The sequence below is a fragment of the Aulonocara sp. 'chitande type north' Nkhata Bay genome, linkage group LG22 (genome assembly GCF_057382095.1).
Source record: "Aulonocara sp. 'chitande type north' Nkhata Bay isolate Kocher_YH1m ecotype deep benthic linkage group LG22, A_spYH_male_GT1.1, whole genome shotgun sequence".
In the NCBI taxonomy this organism is placed as follows: Eukaryota; Metazoa; Chordata; class Actinopteri; order Cichliformes; family Cichlidae; genus Aulonocara; species Aulonocara sp. 'chitande type north' Nkhata Bay.
In genome coordinates this window covers 36,489,263-36,511,622 of record NC_141364.1, presented here as the reverse complement: position 1 = coordinate 36,511,622, position 22,360 = coordinate 36,489,263, and the positions used below count along the sequence as shown (strand labels likewise).

At 39.2% G+C, this 22,360-nt stretch overlaps 2 protein-coding genes across 4 annotated transcripts; one reads left to right on the top strand and one right to left on the bottom strand.

The window, feature by feature from the left end:
* Window positions 1–4,426: 4,426 nt before the first annotated feature.
* rpa3 (replication protein A3) lies at window positions 4,427–7,203 on the bottom strand. Its single transcript, XM_086279774.1, has 4 exons — window positions 6,995–7,203; window positions 6,786–6,860; window positions 4,687–4,798; window positions 4,427–4,606 (listed from the first exon to the last, which is right to left on the bottom strand). The coding sequence occupies exons 1-4, from the start codon at window positions 7,091–7,093 to the stop codon at window positions 4,524–4,526; spliced, it is 369 nt and encodes a 122-aa protein (XP_086135900.1). The 5' UTR covers window positions 7,094–7,203; the 3' UTR covers window positions 4,427–4,523.
* On the top strand, window positions 7,134–18,280 carry umad1 (UBAP1-MVB12-associated (UMA) domain containing 1). 3 transcript variants are annotated; one of them, XM_086279772.1, is made up of 5 exons: window positions 7,134–7,415; window positions 9,975–10,063; window positions 14,355–14,440; window positions 14,848–15,012; window positions 16,055–18,280. In XM_086279772.1, the coding sequence occupies exons 2-5, from the start codon at window positions 9,982–9,984 to the stop codon at window positions 16,106–16,108; spliced, it is 387 nt and encodes a 128-aa protein (XP_086135898.1). In that variant the 5' UTR covers window positions 7,134–7,415; window positions 9,975–9,981; the 3' UTR covers window positions 16,109–18,280. The 3 variants fall into 3 exon arrangements, with proteins under 3 accessions (XP_086135898.1, XP_086135896.1, XP_086135897.1); XM_086279770.1 differs by having other exon boundaries at window positions 7,140–7,415; window positions 14,848–18,280; XM_086279771.1 differs by lacking the exon at window positions 7,134–7,415 and adding an exon at window positions 7,496–7,613 and having other exon boundaries at window positions 14,848–18,280.
* Window positions 18,281–22,360: the final 4,080 nt, after the last annotated feature.

The following is a 22,360-nucleotide window of genomic DNA, read 5'->3' as shown; positions in this document are numbered from 1 at the left end:
TTAAGTTACAAGTAAAGTCTCAAACAACACATTTACTGCGACACATCTCATGTCAACGACCCCTCCCTCCCAACTTTAATAGCACACTGTCATACTCATCCAGTACACTTTATACACTCACACTCACCAACAGACCCACTCAAGATATCACTTTCAACAATGAGTGACGTGGGGGGGGGGTGTCTTCCTGCATCCCTGTTTCATACACCCTGCCCGGGACGAAGGTCCACTGGTGGTTTGGGTGCTGCTGGACGCTGGCTGGTTATTTGAGCACTTCGTGCCCTGTTCTCAGGTTGTGCCAGGGCGGCTGGCTCTGGTCGGCTCCTTGTTATCTCTCTCACACAATTTGGCCGTGGGTGCCCTCCCTCATTTTCCTGCTGGGATTAGATGTGCAGTTGTTGCTGAGATGTACTGTTATGTTTTCAGTAGTCCTGGGGGCTGCGGATGACCCGGATCTCCTGGATCTGTCTGCCTCTGGCTCCTGGGGAGCATTATTGCAGCTTCCCATGATCATTTCCAGAAAAGGAAAAAACAAAAAACAAGGAAAAAAGAATGACAATCAAGCTGCATTAATACACTGTTGCCAAAACAATATTGCAAATTTAATACAAACAAACAATAATTCCATCCATCCATTTTCTTCCACTTATCTGTAGCCAGGTCACAAGGAGAGCAGCCTAAGCAAAGAATCCAGACCCCCTGTCCCCAGCCACCTGCTCCACTTTACCCAGGGGAACTCCAGTTTGTCCTGGGTCTCTGGGGCCTCCTCCCGGTGGAACATGCCTGGAAAACCTCACCTGGGAGGTGCCCACCCCAACTGGCTCTTTTTGACGTGGACGTGCAGCAGCTCTACTCTGAGCCAGCCAGAAGCCACCCACCCCCAGGTGAAGGAACATTTCTGCTGCTTGTATCCGCAGTCTTGTTCTTTCGATCACTACCCAAAGCATATGCCCATAGGTCTGGGTAGGGACGTAGATTAACAGGTATGGAGGTGCAAAACATTGTCCATTCTGACTCAATGTCCTAAGCCTCCCTCACTCCCTCCCTGTTGAACTTCTTTCGGAGGTGGGAGTTGAAGATTTCCTGAACTGGGGCCTCTGCTAGGCATTCCCAGCACCCTCACAATACATTTGGGTGTGCCATGTCTGTCCAGCATCCTCCCCCCCACCTGACCCAAAAGCGTGTGAACAGAAAGCAGCTGCCAGTTTTAAACAAAAACATTAATAACACAACAGCAGCAGTGATGATGACTCTGGCAGTTTAACATGGAGCTGGAGTCTGTTTACACGCAGCAAAGAGGAGGAGCCGTTGCAGAGATGTGAGCTCAGGCTGAGTGGAAGAAAAACGTGTTTCTAGCATTCTTCCTGTGATCACCATTTAAACCTTTCAACCACATTTTAACCAATTTTCACTTGATTGTCAAAACTACAAAAATCTGAATCGCTGTCCAAATACTTACGGGTTTGAGTTTGGGTGTCATACTTGACAGTACTCTCTCATTTCAGTCTCACATCAATTACATAACCCTTTCTGCATACTATCACTTACGTAACATTAACCGACTTCGTCCCTTCCTTACTCCCCATGCTGCTGCCATCCTCATCCATAGTCTTATTACTTCCCAGATCGATTATTGCAACTCCCTCTTATTTGGTCTCCCCAGTAAGTCCTTCCATAAAATTCAACTTCTTCAGAATTCTGCAGCTCGGGTCATAACTCGTACTCCCTTAAGAGACCATATTATCCCATTTCTTCAATAGCTTCACTGGTTGCCCATAGAAGCAAGGATAAACTTTAAAATCTTACATCTCATATGTAAGTGCATCCATAACCTTACCCCTCATCTCTGTGATCTGCTTCATATCACCACTGTTTCCTGCTCTCACAGATCTTCGTCTGTCACTCATCTTGTTGTTCCTTCTGCTCGTGTCATCACTGTGGGGAACAGAGCTTTCTGTCACTCTGCTCCTCGGCTCTGAAACTCACTTCCTTCAGTCTTAAGAAATATATATTTATATATATAAATATATACATATATACCCTGAAGCTCCCAGGTCTCTGGTACAGGACCTGAGCTTGAAGGATTGACCGCCCACAGGGGTGAGCGGGGATATATATATATATATATATATATATATATATATATATATATATATATATATATATATATATACATACACTCTTATATAAATATAGATAGAAATATAGATTTCCTTTTTAAGTCACAGCTCAAAACCTACCTGTTTAAACTGGCCTACTTGCTTTAATACTGATCTTACTTGCTGTCAAATCGGGGCCGATGGTGCGATATGGCAGCCTCGCTTCTGTCAGTCTGCCCCAGGGCAGCTGTGGCTACGACTGTGGTTTGCCTTCACCAGTGTGTGAATGTGAGTGAATGAATAGTGGTATTGTAAAGCGCTTTGAGGGCCTCGAAAAGCGCTATAAATGCAATCCATTATTATTAGAACTGTTCAGAGAACAGTTGTTCTGGAACCAAACAACCAATGTGTGTTCATATTACAGGTCTTCACTTTAGCTTCTATGCTCCCATCATTTGTTGCACCCAAAAAATATTTTTCAACATAACAGAACCCGTTATTTTTAGGTACTTTTGGCCCATGCCTCTGTAACACTTCTCTGTTCAGGGTAAATTCTCTGATTATACTGTCCTCTGCTGCCAAGTACGCTCATAACAGAAGTGTTTACTGTTTTTGGCTGCTGTTGGGGGGGGGGAGTGTAGAAAGAAGGCAAAAAAAATATTTTATTTATCCTAGCCTAGCTTTGGAAATTTGTTACAACAGTAATTTTAGTAATAAGGAATGTAGAGCAATACAGAACTTTGCTAAAACTGAGACTAAATGTATCGCAGCAGCAAAACATTTAAAATGGCTATTCCACTCCTTTCCAATACAATTACCTCGACGCAATTTCTTTTCCTGTTAGCAACTGGGTTTGTTAAGCCCAGGGGTCGGCAACCTGCGGCTCCTTAGTCCTTATACTGCGGTTCCGCGTGGTTTGGGAAAATAAATTAGAAGTAATTGGCTGTATTTTATTTATGTTAGTTCTGTTTTTTTTAACTTGTAGTTCTAAACTGGAAGATTATTGTGATATTGAAATATAAAAATAAAATTATATTCTATTATTTTTTTCATCGCTCAAAATAAGCGTCACACTCGCGGAAGCCGGTGTATCCGCCGAAACGGCGTGCCTTTATCGAGACTTTCAACCCCAGGTAGGCCAGTTATGGATCTTCGGATCCACATTACGTCAGCAGCTGTTCTTCACCGTGAACTATGTTAAAAACAAACACGCTCACGCCTCACAGACGACAGCTTACAGTCCTGCGTAAAGATGAAGTGACTTCGTACAGCCCCGATTTGCAGACGCTGTGCGCAGAGGTTCAGGAGCAGAAGTCCCATTGTAAACATATCACGGCAGGCCCGACGATGTTTCCATGAACACGCTTTTCAGCATCTCTTTATTGACCACTTTTCACACACGGTTGCTGTACGCATACAGCCGGCTGTAGCTTTTCAGCTCACAGCCCGACACACACCAACACAACAGCAGAGATGGCACAGACGTTAATGCGGCGAGGCGTGATTGCGGGTGCAGCTCAGGTGCGTCGCCTCCCCTGCAGCGGCGCTGCAGACCACGCCCCGCCACACACATTAACCAGGTAAAATACATTTTTAGGCAGAATGTTTTTTTCTTCAATTATTTTTTTAAAGTCAGGTCAAGGCTCCAAAAGCCGATATAAGGGTGGCGGCTCACAACAGTTTTTGTTTGCTGGATCATTTTAGTTCAGCTTTCCTTTTGTTATATTTCTTTCAGTTCAAAATGTGTTAATTACATAAATAAAATGTCATTTTCTCTGTAGCACTTCGATTTCATAAGCAGCACACCTTAGTTGTTCACACAAAGCATAAATGTAAAAAACAATATATACAGTGTTATCTTCATTTTAGATGTCAGAAAGTATTTGCGGCTCCCAGTGTTTTCTTTTGCGTGGAAACTGGCTCCAAATGGCTCTTTGGGTGTTAAAGGTTGCTGACCCCTGGTTAAGCCATTCAGCTTCTATATTTTGTCTCTACATTTAACCTTTTTATGACTCTTAGTTCTTGTGCTGCCAAGAAAATGTATTACAAATGAATTATGAAGTGTAACGCATTCTACTCTCCGATTGGTTTGAAAGCTCAGCTAAACATAATGTGAAACTAGCTGAAACTGACAAGAGTAAAATTAGCCAGCTGAACACTTCCCATTCAAGTGTCAGTGCTGTAAATTCCAGTCTGTGCCACTGTGGACATGAAATTCTGCTGTTGCTGTCACTCTATTGTGTCTTTTAAATTTGTTTATATTTGAGTACATAAAGTATTACCCACTTATTTTACAGTTTATCATAAAAAAAGAACCTTCAGTGACATGTGATTAACAAAGGTTTTCATTTTAATGCAAATATTTTGTACCACACTATTCTCTCCAACATGTAAAATGAGACACAAAAACAATGAAGCCAATCTTCATCCACTTGCAGCCACTTCAAACGGGTAGTACTGAGGAAAGTCGTGAATGACCTTCAGGGCTTCATTATACAGCTCCAAATCTGTGGGATAAGCAGACACAGCACACTGTGAGTCACAGATCAGGAACAAAACTTTACTCAATCAGTCTAGAGAGACGTACCAAAGGGAATGCCTTTGTCCTCTCGTAGGATGTTGTATGTGGTGGTGGTTATTACTCCTTTGCTGGACACCATACCAATGACCTCCACAATGCCACTCAGCTCTTCTTCAAGCTAAGAAAAGAACCAAATAGTTATTGAAAGTTTCTGAATGAAATTTTAAACCAGCCATTTTGCCAACACTCCACCTTCATTTTGCATTAATATTTTAATCCCCCTGTGTTTATTGAAAGTCAACAATCTCTGCTCAAGACTTTCAATTCAGTTAAATTTATTTAGATTTTAATATACTTTTAAAACAATATAGATGTAGGCAGATTAATATAATAAAGCAAAGCTACATCTTTAGCAATCAAGGCTTGGTCTGTACTCATTTGTCCAGTAATCCTTAATCCTCTTAATCCTTAATGCTCTAATTGAATTTCATTCTTGCCTGAAATAGGACATACTTCTTTCCCCTGCTAGAGTAGGTTTCTTAACAGAAAACTCATTGTTGCAGCCATGGGCAGCCCACACTGACCCCTGTAGACTGTTTTTTGTTTTAGTCTCCTTGACTCCACTGTTCTCTTATTAGTTAGCTAACATAAACTAATGTGAGTCTATCAACTGCAACCAACTACGGGTGGGCGGATATATCGAATATGCTTGATGTATCTTAACTGATTTGTTTGTTTGTTTCAATTTTTATATGTTATAAGCACAAAAGAGCACCCTTTTTAATTTCAGTTCTTTTATTTTGTCTCGTGAATTCTTGCTTTTTTTTATTGATATGCTCTTTGTTAAATGCAGTGTTGGGCAAGTTACTTTGCAAAGGTAATTAGTAATAGTTACTTCTTTAAAAAAGTAAGTGAATTAGTAACTCAGTTACTATATTCTAAAAGTAACTAATTACTTGGTAAAGTAACTATAGCATTACTTTAAAAAAAAAAGTTTAACCCTGTGGGGTCCAGGTATAATTGGCTGTTTCTGACTACTTTTCATTTACCTCTAAATTTCACCTTTAAAAACTGTTTATCTTGGCTTGTTTGGTATCATTCTTTTCAGCACAACCTCACATGTCTGAATTTACAGTTAGTTTTTCCATTTTGGCATTCTGTATTAGCACAATAATCTAAAAATCAGACTTAAAAACATAAAATCCGAGTAGAAGAGTTACGTTTTTTTACTGTTTAACAAATCATTTTCATAACTTGAAATGCAAACAGAAATTGTACATTTTAAAAACCTATGCACAGTTTTTGCAAACAACAAAGTTAAATGCAGCTATTTACCTAAAAATGCAGCCAATGCATTTTTCTAACAACCATTTCAAAGTATTCAGAACAATCAGGTATTCTGCATCAAATAAGATGGGACATAAATTATTGGTGCCTCTTCAAAATATAATTTCTGTCCACTATAAGATAAAGGCCCATATGGAAAAGAAATAGTAAAAACTTATGATTTACTCATGAAAGTGGCCACTTTCTCATTACTTTCATATATTGTTTTAGTAAGTATCCAAAACATACAAGTTTCATTATATAATTTTTCTAGGGATCTTATATCTGTTTTCACTCTTGTATGCTTTTCATACAAGTTTCACACAAGACAGATACAAACTTTATAAGATTTATATATATTTTTTCCATATGGGCAAGCTTGCAGGTATCAGGCTTGTGATGTTCCCCACGCTCTTATTCCCATCACTGATTAAATGTGTAGTGTTGACCACGGAAAGAAACATACTGTGACTAACTACATAACTATGACAGAATAAAGTTATGAGTGCTGTATTTGGGAGGAAATCTATCTAGGAATTGATCATTAACACTGAAATCTCCCCTCATAATTACAGTCACAGCTGTATAGTTGAGCTTATCCGACACGTCGTTCAGAATACTGCAGCGACTCCCTGTGCGGGCAGGCATAAATAGAAGTGACTGTGTGATGACGATGCGGCGGCGAGCGAAGCTCCTACGCGGAGAATATGACCAACAACAACGGTACAAGCAAACAAGAGTGGTCCACAGACCAGTTGTACCACATACTTCGTACCACCAGCACCGCTCACCCTGAAACGTGTAGGCAAACTGATGCCATAAATTATGGCAGTACTCACAGGTTCGTTCAATTCTACCGTAGCGCTCTTTCCTTCTCCATCAGACACACTGAACGTTTTTCCTGTTGGGTGAACCTGGTCAAGAAAAGCAAAACTAATACTTTATGTCCTTGCTGTTAACAGAGTGGGCCAGTGCATATATGCAGGTGTAGGTTAATCCATATTTATAATTGTTAAAAATAGTTTAACTAGCACCAGCCAAAACCCACCTTTTCAACGCGCCCAACGAAGCAGACACCTCTGCCAATGTGCTGTGACAGCATAGAGCAGTTTATTCTTGGTTTAGAAGCGTCCAGTAGACTTGCCATCTTTACAGTTAGCTTCTTTCACGTTCCTGGACCTTCGACAGCGCAACACAGCGCGGGAAACGCGTAGTCCTGACCTTTAGTACAAAGGCGCAGCTCAGGCGGGCGGCTTACCCAGATTACATGAAAAAACGCGGCACTTGAAATTACGGCCAAAGGGGAATACAAAACAAGCGCCTCTCATTTTTCCAAGCCATATCCGTTGTGCTCTAACATTTTCTTCCGCGGAAACGACAACGAATCATTCCGCTACATATTGCTGACAGCACGAATTTTACAAAAAAAGAACACTGATAATTTCTACGTGGACAAGGACCGCTTTAAGGTCAGTGAATTCACCGTCATAATAACTCGGGTGATCCTAAAGGGCGAAAATATGATAGAATATTCTGATATTTTTTGTAATGCTGAGCGAAGGTAACACGAACAGGAAGTAAACGAGTGGCACCAATAACTGGCAGTAAACACTAAAGGAACAAGAACTGACTTTATTAAGGCTTTCTGAATTCGACAAGTAACGATAGTAAGAGTGCAATTTTCACTTTCTATAGAGCCATGGCTGTTGTTTGGGCTCTCAAAACACGACCGAAGGGTAGACAGCGACCAGGGTCACTTTAAAAGAAATGTATCACTAATAAGTTGTGATGCATTTCTACATTCATATGCCCATGAAAACCTTAAATACGCCCGTTTGTTTAAAGTGATTCAACGTCGTTCGCCTTGGCTTTCTCTTTGACTAAATTATGTGTAGAACGGATTTGACGTTTATCGTCAGTTTTCAGAACAAAGATGTGAAGTCTCAACAAACAAGGACGTTCTGTGAACGTTTTTTTTTTAGCGAAACTCCATTCTTGATAATATCAGGCAATAGTCCTGTAGAGCACCGAGACTGTAAATATGTAGTGAGATCTCAGCAGAATACACATTTCACAAGTCGTTAGCAGACTTCTGTGAAGTTAAAGAGATGCGTCTTTCAAAATGGGATTCCACACATTGGAGATACCGAATGAAATATACTGTGGTTCACTACGCATAATGTATTTTTATTTTTGTGGTTCCAATACAATGACTGGAAAAAAATAAACTGGATTGAGACAAAACAATGGCCCAAAGATGGGATCCAGAACCGAAATACGTTACCTGCACTCACTCTTCAGCATAAAATCATTTCTTAATATATTTGTTTAATATTTTCCTGGTTGCTTCTCTAAATGTTTGCTGCAGTTCAACCAGCATAAACTTTGAACAAATGCAAGTGCAATATTTCTGTAATTTCTATTAATGAATTTATTTGTCACTAACAGATATTCACAGCACTGATCACATGAAATGTCAGCCTATAATAGTTATGGTGTAACAACACAGTGGTTTAGTAGCACAGTGTGGCTGCTCAAGTCAAAGAATGGATGTTGATAAATTATATATATTATATAAAGGCGGGTAGAAAGATATATTCTGTGTGGCAGAACATCTAGGCATGGCAGAACGATAAGTGAATGACAGAACCGGATGCATATATCGTGGCGAAGTTACGGTGTGGTGTAGTAGATGTCTTTATGAGGAAGTATTTTTAGATGACTTGCTGAGGGACTCATTTCTATCTCGTGTTCTTCCTGTCACGCGGCTCCTTGAGATCTTCTGTAAACAGTGATATACCTGATATGTATGGGATACATAGTCAGACCTCTTCAATAGCAGACCATTTGACTTCAAAGTAGAAAAAAAGAACAATATTGGTTGCATTCCAATAAGAATGGATTCTGCTTTTTGGATCAGAGCTAGTTTTAAAGCCTGCTGTGTTAGGGTGGACAGCTACAAGTAACAGGTATAGCCTAAAAGGTAGATCAACTGAAGGTTTTCAGTTTGAATCCAGTTTCAGAGGCTAAATGAAAAAGAAAAATTGTGTTTCTTAACATTGGAATGGGTGTGACAGCAGAGGATGCTGGGTATAGAGTGAGATAGAGGCAGATGATCTGTTGTTAAAATCCCTAAAAGAGGGAGCAGCCAAAAAAAAAGAAGGCGACCATTAAGCTGGGATGAGGAATACATTTTTTTACAAGTGCAAATAGTGTACTCTGTAGTGCTATTTGTTTGCTGGAATTCATAGGTGCCAACAGAGAGACATTTATCTTTAAACAAATATTAAGGATTCTGTGCTGCTGCTCTCAAACTGGTAAAAGTCACAGATAGGTACACCTTCAGGGCTGCACCAAAACACACAAAGTAAGGAACACATGACAGAATCATCAACTTGTTAAATTAGCAGCACCAAAAATAGTTAAATTTAAGCAGTTTTCCCTTAAAATGTTACCCTTGTTGTTCTGAAGGTAATGCCTGTGAACTCACATGTTGGAATTCCAGACCTGGCACATCCAAACATATTTTGAGGGTGTGCTGGGAGACCCTTTTCTAGACTAAAAATTGGTACACTACCTGACTGTGGTAGAAGTGGTAGAACTTACAGATTTAAATGTCTAGTAGCAAATTCAGTGATTTCAAACAAAGAAAAAGGGGGAAACTGTCTCCTCAGTTAACTGAGTTATTCAAAGACATGGGTATATTTTTTCATGACATTATTACATTTATCACTTGCATTTGCATACCACACAAGAAACTAAAGCACAATCCTAAAACTTTTCTCAGGTTATGTAAAAACCTGAGAACATTCCTAAGGGTTCCCTGAAGCTTCTACAAAACTAACCTTCAGATAACAACCTGAAGGTTGCTGTTTCTGTTTACTGACATTTGAACTTCGAGTGAATCAGTCTGTTGTTATGCTTTCTCGACAGTAAGCATGATAAAATGAATGAATGCGAAACGTATAATGCACTGGCTCTTCATCTAACCTATTGCTTCTTCTGTTTTTGGGTTTTTCTTTACACAGGTTTATCATGTGGAGCTTGTTTGGACTGCGTAAGGACTCAAAGAAGTCAACCCCAGACAAGGAAGTAGATGGAGGATTTGTTATTGTTGGTAAGGAACATATTAAAATGAAACTATATATAAAGCTGAAGTTTACAACTTGTTTTACAAATTTTAAAGAGTTTTTCTTAGTGATGTATGGTTATCTGCACATTCACATACAGGTATGCACCTCTGACAGGAAGCACTGTAATGTTAAAATGAACTCACAACTCCAGAATGTCAAATCAAATCAAATCAAATCACTTTTATTGTCACATCACATGTGCAGGTACACTGGTACAGCACATGTGAGTGAAATTCTTGTGTGCGAGCTTCACAAGCAACAGAGTTGTGCAAAATACAATAATGTAAACAAGCAAAATACAAGAATGGCTACATTCATTCAAACTAATAAATATATGTACAATATATAATAGTATAGGCATTTCTGGATGAATGTGGTTGGAGTTGTGTGTTTTGTTCCTTTCAACCATCATCATACCCTGTAGCATGTACTGCATGACAAAAGACCAGTGGTGTTGTGCATTGCTCTTATGTAGAGCCTACACACAGTTTTACTGACTGGTGTCTCAAACTTAAATGAGTTGTGAGCCACTGCTGGCACTGTCACCTCTTGTGAGGGCCACTGTTCAAGTGGTACAAAAAGCAAACAAACAAGAAAACACCCACAAATATTTCCAAAAATGTTTTGTTTGTTGTTTTAAAATTTTAAATATTGTATAACAAGACAAAACTGCAAATGTGAACGCACAGAACGCACAATTTAGATAGATCTCTAAATTGCTCTTTCTCTCTAAGGTGCTATAGAAAGTTGTCTTCCACTAGCTTTAGGCTTTTCTGAAAGCTAATAGTGTCACATTTCAGTCTGGTTTCAAACCACATCATAGCACAGCACAAGCACTTTTAAAAGTTTTTAATGGTCATTTATTAATTACCGACTTGGGCGATTCTCACGCTTTTAGACCTAAATGCTGAGACAGTTATCCTAATCTCTAGACTAGAGAGCTGTGTTGAGTCACTGCTTTTGATGGTTTAGATGTTATTTAACAGACAGAAGCTTTCTGTCAGGTTAATTGAGTTTTCTTCAACACCTGCTCGCCTCACTTGTGGGATCCCCCAAGGATCCATTTTTAAGTCCAATGCTCTTTTTAACTCTTAATACTCCATTAGTTTAAAAAAAAGAGAGAAAAAACAGAAGTGGTACCTTTTGGACTTCCTGACACTCACTCCTCTTTTAAATGTCATCCCCTATTGATCAGTAGACCCACAAAACCCTTATACAGAAAGTTGATTCCAGCTGTCTCATTAAAACATCTAATCCCTGATCCTGTTATCTGTACCCAGATAGTGCAGGTTTCTGGAGTCAATGTGGCTGAGGCCACTTGCTCAGCCTGACTCCCTTGACGTCCAAGTGTCTTCCCTGCTTGGCCTGATATGAACAAACCAGAGTAGCCTTGCAGGTCAGATCTTATAAGTAACACCTGTTATTGCAGCTCCCGTGTCGTTTGTGGCACTTGTTAATCTGAGTTGGTTTTAGAGGCCCATACAACAGGCCCAAGGGAAAATATTACTTGGAAAGGCTTGAGCAGCGAATCAGAGCTATTTGGACTAATATAGATTAATACTTAGATTTATACCTTTATTGTTCCACAAAGGGTCAAAAAGGGAATGTCGACAGTTTAGACTTTAATTGCAGGTTTTTATTAAAGCAGCTGGGCAGGAGCAATAAAATAATAAAAAGAAAAACATTAAAAAAATAATCAAATCACTTAAATTCTATTAATTTAATTAACTCACTTTAAGGTTATATGCATGTTTTGTTCTTGTCTTTGAGGGGAGAGAGGTTGGTGGTGTGGTGGCCACTTCCAGCACTGAAGATGTGTTCCACTTCACTGCTCTGTGTTAATGGGAATAATCAGTAAACCAGGTTTCCTTGATAGATTCCACATCCTCTCAAAGATGGTAACAAAGCAGGTAACAGCTTGGAAGTCTTGAGAAGCTGCAACTTCCACTTAGAAAACGATGGAAGTTCAAATCCTTCTCAGAATTATAATCCAACCCTGATGATGATCATAATGATGAAATAGGGCCAAATGCAATCTGTGAGTCCACCGTGGACAAACTCCCCTTGGCGCCTTTGTTGGAATCTCCAACGGTAAACTTCTGGAATCCAGTCCTTTGAACTGCTCATCACGCAGGGCTCCGGAGACTGACCCCCAACGCCTCCAGGCATCCCAGTTTATACTTGTTATGTGCCCCACTCGCCCCACCCTTCTCTCTCTCTCTCTAATATCTATTTAACCCATCAGTTGTTTACATAAGATTCACTAATCTTCAGCCCCACCTTATCTCTCTCTCTATCGTTCTCTGTTAACATGGAAAATTTAATTACATTTGATCATTCAGTCACATATCAATAAGATTTACTTCACATTTCATTCAGTTCAGATTTTATTAGCACGTTCTTTAGCATACTCCCTTTATGTCTAAATGCTTTAAAAATCTGTGTTTGTTAACCACAATTTACTCAACACAATATACTGAGTACAATCCCCCTTTCACTAAATCACACACTTTAAAAGTCAGACATCCAGAAATCAGCGTGTTGTGTCCTGTATGTGCTCTCATTCACTCTCTTTCTCTCTCTCTCTCACACACACACACACACACACACACACGCACACACACACACACACACACACACACACACACACACTCTCACATCTCTCAAGGCTGTTTCTACACAGGCTGTCAGTTAGGTCTGAGTTAGGCGTGTCTCAAAAAATCATTATTTTATTTTCTTACTTTTATTCTTATTCATCATTTTAGCCAAACTCAAACATCTTTATATTTAACTGATTATGTGCTGATCAGTACTGAGCATAATTAACTCTCAGCAAATTCACATAATTCACATCATAATTCTGTGTTTGACCCTTCCAACATTTAACACTGTTTTTCTTGTTCCAAAATATAATGATGGGTCGGCCACACAGTTCTTATCATCTCAAACTCAGACATGAGTAAAAAGGGCTGATGATGGATCAAGTCTATACACACAAAATCTAGACAACTAGAATAGACATTTCCTCTACTCAGACTACATTTCTCTACTAACAAGTTGATCAGACTTGTATTTTTTATTTGTCTTTGATTACGAATAATCATGATCTGCTTAGCTCTGTTTTAGCACTCTGACCACTTTCATCAAATTGTTATCCCCTCAGCTTTGATAGTAAAGGCAGCCAGGGGGATTTCAGTCTTTTCCAAAGTTGGCCCTGCGGGTGATTTTTGACAGCAGCTTCACATTTGATAAACAAAGAAATGCTGCTGTTAGTGCCAGTTTCTCCCAGCTAAGGATCCAGATTCAGATGACATATACCAATTAGTTACACTACATGAATGTCTTAAAGACAAAGAGAGGATGATTTCTAATTTATAAATTAGAAGTAATTTATATAATTTATAATTAATTATAAATTCAGATAAAACTGAGGTTATTGTATTTAGACCTAAAAAATCTCAGAAACACAGTGTCTAACCAGGTATTGCATTGCCTTGGCTTCTAGTAACACTATGAGACATCTTGGAGTAGTTTGTGACCAGGATAAGTCCTTTAATTTGCTTATTAAACAAATTTGTAGGACTGCTTTCTTCCATTTGCACAATATCATCCTGTTCATGCATTTTTACCTCTAGTTTGGACTACTGTAATTCTTTTTTGTTTGTTGGTTTTTAAAGAAAAACTCTCCATATAAACTCTCTGAGCAACCTTTAGTTAATTTAAAACGATACAGCAAGAGCACTGACAGGACTCGACACAGAGGCCATATTTGTCTCATTTTGGCTTCTCTTTATTGTAGTTTTTTGAAGATTGGTGGATCTCTGTCTAGCTTTACTTTTCTGTGACGGTCTTTTTGTACCAATCACGTTACTGACCTGTAATGTGACTCTGTGCTATACACTGGTCTCCCAGTTTTGCCGACTTTTAAGACCTCTTGCTGCCATCAAATTCTGAATTCCCTTATTTGTTACCTCAAAATCAGAGGTCCAGTTTTCTGAAAATCTTCTGAACGCGTTAACTCAAGAACGAGGGAATGTATGATTTAACTTTTTAATTAATTAATTAATTTGTTTGTTTTATAATTGATACCATAGCTGTTAATTGTGTTTGCTGATTATGATGTTTCATGTTCACATGCATCTTGAAAATGAGGTAAATAAATATTTATTAATGAATAGAATATATATTTTTTTGGGTGAGAAGCCTTATTTCTTCTTGTTTCTTCAGTATTTGTTTCTAGTAAACATTAAGCTGTCTGTCCTGTTTGATCTCCAGCCGAGACAGTTGAAGAACAGAGACAGAAGCTGCAAACCATGAACGTCACACAGCCCTCAACAAATGTCATAGTGCAAGCATCAAAGGTGAGCAGCATGCCACGATCACTCTTCAAGCCCTTTAACACTGAGCTTAAGCAGAAGCCTCATCGCTCGCCTTCTGATCATTTCACATTTACTTCCCAAGCCTCACTACTTTAGCATTGACTGCTTTATGTCTAATTGGGCACTTTGCTTTAGACTCTAATTATACTTGTAACTGCATGTTTGTGAATTACTGTTTGCGCCATTGTCTCACTGTACAGAAAACTGTGAGATGCATCTATTCAGAGCCTCCACATTAACACAAATGTCTGACACAACCCAGTAATCTAAATCTTATCCAGCAGAATAAGACATAAATTGAACTTCAGGGCAGAATTCGGGCAGAATGTTGCACAAAACTGGTTTCAACATTGTACACTCACAAGGAACATCTCTCCTTTTCTTCATAGTCGTCCTGCTCAACTCCAGATCCGCAGTATGACACAAAGTTCCCAGCAACTTCACACAACACGGGGACAACGATGAGACCTCGAGCAGTGGAAGCACATTCGACTCTTCCAGATCTCCTCGGGGATGTCCCCTTCACTTTGGCTCCTCATGTCCTGGCCATGCAGGCAGGATTCCCCCTCATCCCTGATATATTGCTGTCCCGGGACATAAATTATAATCTAGCCAGCTTTCAATACGACTTCACTTTAGAGAATTCTATTCTTCACAACGCCTAGTTTCTTTGAACTGCAATATTCCATAGTTCACACTATGGGGAACAGAGCTGGTAGGCTGCCATAGCTGACTTTATAACATATTGAAGAGAACAAATCAAACCTCATCTAAATGACACAAAATTAAATTAATTTAAATGTAGGGTTACTGAAATATAATGAATATATGGTCAAATTGTACTGTTGATCCCAAAAAGGTCACAGTTTTATAGGAAATGAAAGGCTTTCTTAAACTCTGTGTGTTGCTCATGGTGTGCTGCTTAACTTAAACGCAGACGGACAGTTTAGGTTGTGATTGCCTAAAACATGGTAAGACATTTTTTCAAGTTACACTCTGTAGATATAATGAAGTATAGGGTTACTGTGATTAGCAAAAGGAAAACTCCAGGTTATTACAACTCTGGCCCCATTGTCAGCGCTTCAGCTATCCCTTTGAGCAGTTAAGATCATGTTTTTTTCACCTCCATGTAGCTGTTTCCAGCCCCACGGGCTAAGGCCCAGCCAGCGGCCACTCCCCGGGCCTGGCTTCAGGGTGAGAGCCCAGAAACCTCCCCCCAAGTGTAGACTTGTTCCTTGGTTTCTTTGCTTAGACAGCAAAGAAACCAATGGTTTCTGAATTGCTCTTTATTGGTCTCCTCACCCAGGAACAATTGGGAAAGCGTATCATGGCAAATTGACCCAACCACATAGCTCCTAGGATCACGACATACAAACACCTCCACCACAATAAGATGTCGCAATTTCTGCTCTAAAATGAAGAGATTCTGTGTCTATTTTGTTTTCCTTATAAACATGCAATGACCGTTTTGTTGGTCATTGCATGTTTATAAAGTTTGCTGTACTGCATAACCAGTAAAGCAAACAGTTTGGGTTTTTTTGCTATTCTGCTGTTTTTCTTTTTCTAATTTTATTTGTTTCTTCTCTTTTGTACCAGAGAATCTGTTTGAGGCACATTGGCTCATTCCGACTGTTGGAACCGCTGCTGTAGGACATTTCTTCGTTATGGTTTTTCTTCTTCAGGAAGAAAAACCATAACATAAAATGGGTACCTCCAAGCATCCATTACCAGGCCACCTGCTGGCTGGGGCTCAAAACAGATTCCTTAAAAATCAGAGCCACTACAATTTTTGAGAAACCAGCAGTCTCTCATAAAACAGACTGCTGCTGTCTATAACTATGTAAAAGTCATTATATAGGCAGACAACAAACAGACATGCAGCAGACAGCTTGCAACCATTCACGGTTGTTGTAGAGCCATAGCTACATACCTTATATCTTTAGCCTGGATTCCACTGCAATGAAAATAGAATGGCTGCTGTTAATGCGAATGTTCGCACCATCTTCCACGTGCAGAGTTCCTGCACAACTGCCTGACAATATGTGACAGTCTAAGTGAGGACTGACATTCTGTAAAGATCGAGATACACTTTGGATTCAGGTCTCAGCACATCTGCTCTGAGACCTAAACCCACTGTTACTGGTTCCTGTGCCATAAAGGGGCAACTTCTGCCTTGGTGTCTTCCAAGAACTATCCATTATTTTGACAAAGAACTGAATGTTACATAGTAGCAGAATCCACATCACTGGTAAATTTACATCTCCATAACAACTGATGTCACTGATTCCAGTTTAGTGCTCAGCAACTCTGTGGTTCCAGGCCAGTGCCAGCTGCTTGGTGTGTTTTCTGGCACTGGATCCAGCCTTTAATATCCAGTTAAGTAAATTATCTTTGGATATGCCCAGAACTGCCTTCTTGCTTCACAAGACTAATGTCCCTATTTTTCCTCATCAACATTTTTAACATGTCAAGTTTGTTGTTGTTGTTGTTGTTTTTCTTTTTTTCTTTTTTTTGGGGGGGGGTTGAACATTTGCATGGTGGCCCCTGTTACAAAAATGGCCTAAGTTATGAATTCGATTTTTCCTCCAAGAAAGAACTAATTTTTGTATTTGTCTATTTGCCAACAATTCAAACACTATGAAATGTAAACCCTCGTCATGTGAGGATGTTGAACTTGGTTGAAAAGGCACTGACTTGGTCAGTAACATGGTCACTTGAACAGATTTTGAAATTCATACCCTAGGTGCAGTTACTAAAAAATCTTGAATGACTTTCAAGACCTTTAAGTCAAGCTCTCAGTGAGCTTGACCTTAAGGTCAGAGGTCAAGTTTTCTAAAACTTCAGAAGGAAGTCACCTGGGAAATTCAAATTCATACCATGGATTCATCTAATAAAACTCTCAGATTGAGTCTCTGTGACCTTAACCTCAACGTCAGATGTCAACTTTTCTGAAATTCTCTTGGGATTTTCATTATCATGGATATTTTTACTAGGAGGCTGAGAGGTAGACCTGGCAGCCCCCAGTATTTTTAATCCAGTAAATGTACATGCTAATGGTACCTTGCCTTTCCTGAGCTAGTGCACATTTTACTCTGCAAAACATCTTGTGAGCATTGAATATATGCTATACACGGGTTAATTGTATCCCACTTTTTGCATTTAAACATTCACTGCTGTAATCAGCATTAATATATTGATACTTGTACTTCAGATGTCATGAGGATTCATGCAAGTCATGGGTGACACTCAAACGTTACCTTTAGGTAAATTCATATTAAATTATCAATATGCTGAATTCACAGATGGGTTTCTACAATGGATGTAGTTTCAACATCCTGTAAGCTTTTTAACCAGTTACTAGTGGCACTCCGTCACTGTGTGTGTGTGTGTTCCTGTCTAGCTATCTTTGTGAGTACCAAAATCTGCATTCTACTATACTTTTGAGAACCAACAGTCACTTGTGAGGACACACACACCTCACACATTTTAAGGCCTTTTTGATGCTCAAAATGTGGTTTTAGTGTCAGGGTTACAATTAGGTTATGGTTAGGGTTAGGCATTCATTTTTAATGGTTAGGGTTAGGGTAAGGGGCTAGGGAAACCATTATGTCAATTAAGGTCCTCACTAAGATAGCTGAACGGGCGTGTGTGTGCTGTGTGTGTGTAGCAGTGGTCAGATTGACCTCTTAAGTTGAGGTTTGCTGAGATGGAATCTTTTTTTGGCCCATCCTATTCCTCGAGGAATCTGTTGGTAATGTGTGGCCTTGATTGTGACTGGGGACATTTTTTTTTCACCATTAAATTGTTGTTGAGCATTGTTTACCTTGTGTCCTTATAGTTATTTTGTCTCCTTTTTTAAAATATCTGGACATTTTATTGCTACTCTTTATATTGCTTTCTTTGGGGAATGTCATAGTTTCAAAAATAAACTTAGAACTTTACCCGTCTTCATACTGACCTGCTTACTTGTTTGGTTTTGGGACCTAATCTTTCTCGACCTGGAACTTGATTACTTTACTCTATAAAATGTCTTGTGAGCCATGAATGGAAGAAGGTACAACATGTATCACTAAACATCACACACACATCTCCTTGTTCAGCTAGCAACATGCCTTTCTGTTCTGCCATGTTGGGAGATTAGTTGGATGCATTTGTTGTCACAGAGCTTCAAGTGAATGTCTAGTCCATCCATTCATTCGTTCCATTTGCCCTTATGGGGGTCATGAGGGGGCTGAAGCTTATCCCAGCTGCCATAGAGTGAGCGGCAGGGTACATCCTGGACAGGTGTGGTAATCTGACACAGAGAGACAGGTAACCATTCACACTTGCATTCACCTCTTGGGCATTTAAGAATCATCAATTAACCTAACCCCACTAATTGCCTGTCTTTGGACTGTGAGAGGAAGCCGGACTATCTGCAGACAACCCACACAAACACAGGGGAACATGCAAATTCCACACAGAAAGGCCCGGTGAGATAATAATAATGGATTGCATTTAGCGCTTTTCGACACCCTCAAAGCGCTTTACAATACCACTATTCATTCACTCTCACATTCACACACTGGTGGAGGCAGCTACAGTTGTAGCCACAGCTGCCCTGGGGCAGGCTGACAGAAGCGAGGCTGCCATATCGCAGCATCGGCCCCTCTGGCCATCACCAGTAGGCGGTAGGTGAAGTGTCTTGCCCAAGGACACAACAGCCGAGACTGTCCGAGCCGGGGCTCGAGCTAGCAACTTTCCGATTACAAGACGAACTGCCAACTCTTGAGCCACGAGATGGTGGACTCGAACCTGAGAACAGTGCTAACCACCATGCCACCGTGCAACCATGCAAATGAAGAGAATCTAGTAAATCTTTGCTAGTTATAATAGATGTAATTTATCAACTCTGTTTTTGTTGGTTTCTATAGTATGTCCAAAGAATGTGAATCCTGCAGCAATTTGAGTGCGTGTTTATACTGGTCAGGGATCCCTTGAGACAGAACTGTGGCATCTTTATACATTTCAGAGTCAGCCTCTAAGAAATCCTTGGAACGTTTAAACCTGCATTGCTTCTGTGTGTGTGTGTATTAGTAGGCTTTTTAATGCATTCCCTATATGTGTGCGTGTGTGTCTTATTTTCATTTTTTACTTTTTGTTGCTATGCTGAGAACCCTTCTCTTTCTCAAGTTCTGCCCCGAGTCACTCGGCCTGAGTGTTGTGCTTTTCAGGACAACCTTTAACCCAGTGATTTGTGTCCCACACTAAAAACAGACTTCATTCATTCTCCCTCCACCTTCTGCAGCTGTCTGTCTCTCCAAAATCCTTCATCTCTGTAGCCATAGGCTGGTGAAGTTGCTATATAGCGTGATTTTGGCATTTGTATATGCTGCTGGTAACCCTGTAAGGCTGAGGGTGATGCCATTTTCTGACCACCTGCCATTGACTCCTGATGAGGTGGTGTGTCTCCACTTTAAAATAATCAGTCTTTATTTTAGTTTCTGTTGGTTTAAATTCCACTTCAGGAATAATGAGTGTTGTGGTTCATTCATTCCTGGAAGAAAAGGAAGTAGCTTCTAAGTCTGCATTAAAATCAGAGCAGTTCCTCTATTGTGCTAGCTGGGGGAGATTGGTTGATGTTGAAGCTTGTTTTTCAGGTTTAGAGTGGGGTTGAGGTGAAGCTGTGGAATTTTTACCAAAATCTGCCCTTGGATGTAAGTCTGACGGTGCTGATGGTGCTTGTCTGTCATTTTGCTCCAGCCTTTGTTCTCAAGGAGAAGGTTGACCCAGGGCCGGGTCTATCTGCTTCTGACACTGAGACGTTTGATTAATATCATTTTTCATCCTGCCTGTCAACACTTTCTCTCCCTGATTCCTGCTTTGTCATAAGAAAATAATCTTTCTAACTGCATTAAATGACAATATTCATTTCTTCTAATTAATTTGCTTTATACATATCTTGATTTTTCACTTTTTTAAGTTTCATTTCCCTTTATTGGATTATTTTATCTTATACTGAAATACTTTGTTACACTTAATTTCTGTTGGCTTTTGTAATTTGAGCTCCCCGTGTTGTTCACGTTTAATCTCAGAGACCGAGATTCTCAGTGATTCTCAGTCAGTCATGACTTATGTAACCCACAATGCCACTAACATGAATCTGCCTGTGGTAACATTAGCCTTAACTAAAGCTTGGTTTTAATCTTTTTGTTGTTCTTATTTAATTTTTCTGGATAAAGTTTGGAACGATGTCCCCTTGCTAGAAGACATCAGTTCAGCTCTGTTGTAAATGGGTCAATATCTACAACACTGTAGAAGAGATGGATAATATCTAAAATATTTGTTTTAAAAGCCCAGAAAATAAATAAATGAATAAATAAAAATAAAAAAACGTGGGAAAGAATAGCTTTAAATTTTAAATTTTTGTACAAGAAAAAAAGGTTGGAAACATTTTTAGCCATGGAACTGGAGCATTTAGTTTTATTTGGTTTGCCTATTTTTACTCAAGCCTCATTGGATTTAAATCGTCATTTCTGTTTCATGCATGTTTTGCAGATTGTTTAAAAGGTATTTTATAAGAGTGCTATTTATGTCTTTTTACTTCTCTTGCCATCATATTCCAATCTTATATGCAATAGCAATTACAATGTTCAAGAGGGCTAAATCGCAAACTGCAACTTTTAAATATCATGAACTGTGATCTCTGTAACATTTTATTTATTTTCATTTGTTTATTTCATTTGCAATCGGTTCCTCTCAAAGGAACAAGTACATATTTATTTGATGAGTAACTCAAACCCATGCAGACTGCCTTGTTTTCTGAGATTTGGTGAGATAGTTCTTTGTGTATAGCTAGAGAACTGCCTCCACAGGTGACTACATTACATGAAAAATGTAGATTTGGATATACACTTCTTTTATATATTATCAGTTCTTTTTTTTCTTTTTTTTAAAAAAAGATGTAAATAGCAAATTTTAAAATAAGTTCATACACCAATAAAAATACTTTAAAAGGTCATTCTGATTATGATTCAGATTTCAGGATGGACTGCGAACACTTGCACAATCTAAGCTCACCCAGAGACCTTTGACCCCCTTCAATCCTCACAGCTGACCTTCTTGACAGCCTCTTCACCTTTCTCAAGTTGGCAGTAATAGAAGGCATGCTAAAGAAGTTTTCATTCCTTTCTGGAGAGATACCGAACAGAAGCAGAAGTTGCATGTAGGGTTTGACGTGTTGTGTCAATCAGAATCAGAGAAACTTTATTAATCCCAGAGGGAAACTGAGTTGTCATAGCAGCAAATATACAACAAACATCACACACTCTTATAAAATGAGTGTAGAAACAGAGATATTGATAGAAGTTAATATTGATAGTCTTAAGTTAAAAGTACGTGTTTTTTGTTTTGTTTTTAATGACATTTTTGACAGTTGCTCCAACTGTTTGCTTAAATGTTACTGTAGGTTATTTTTCTACAAGCAGGCAAATGGTCATAAATTGAATGCCAAACTAATGAGAATGTGGTTAAGATTTGCAGGGCATGGCATTTCTTTCTAAAAGAGATCTTAACAGTGATATTATATTACACAAGTCAGGTCCAATACTGTATGTTAGTGCAACTAACCATGATTTTCCTCTTGCACTCAAATCAGGCTTTAACTTACAGCAAAATGTATACAAATCAAATTTCCTATGTCATTTTGTTTCTGTGTTGAGGATACCCTCTTTACTGTGAGGACATCCTTACTCCTGCATTTTACTTGTTCCAGAATCTTGTAGTGAGATGATGACAATAACATCTTCTGAGAACCTTATATTCAGTAGTTCTGAGATTAAAGTAAGCATGTTCCAATTTCTTTTTAGATTTGATTTAAAAAACAAAAAGCAAAACAAAATCAATGCATTTTTTTCAGTGAAT

Bases quoted from the DNA above. Each gene is read 5' to 3' on its own strand.
- umad1 (XM_086279770.1), top strand. From the start codon at position 9,982: ATGTGGAGCTTGTTTGGACTGCGTAAGGACTCAAAGAAGTCAACCCCA. The intron at 10,064-14,354 runs GTAAGGAACATA...TTTGATCTCCAG, and splicing joins TGGAGGATTTGTTATTGTTG to CCGAGACAGTTGAAGAACAG. The intron at 14,441-14,847 runs GTGAGCAGCATG...TTTTCTTCATAG, and splicing joins TCATAGTGCAAGCATCAAAG to TCGTCCTGCTCAACTCCAGA.
- rpa3 (XM_086279774.1), bottom strand. From the start codon at position 7,093: ATGGCAAGTCTACTGGACGCTTCTAAACCAAGAATAAACTGCTCTATG. The intron at 6,861-6,994 runs GTGGGTTTTGGC...TTTCTTGACCAG, and splicing joins TCGTTGGGCGCGTTGAAAAG to GTTCACCCAACAGGAAAAAC. The intron at 4,607-4,686 runs GTACGTCTCTCT...CTTATCCCACAG, and splicing joins GGACAAAGGCATTCCCTTTG to ATTTGGAGCTGTATAATGAA.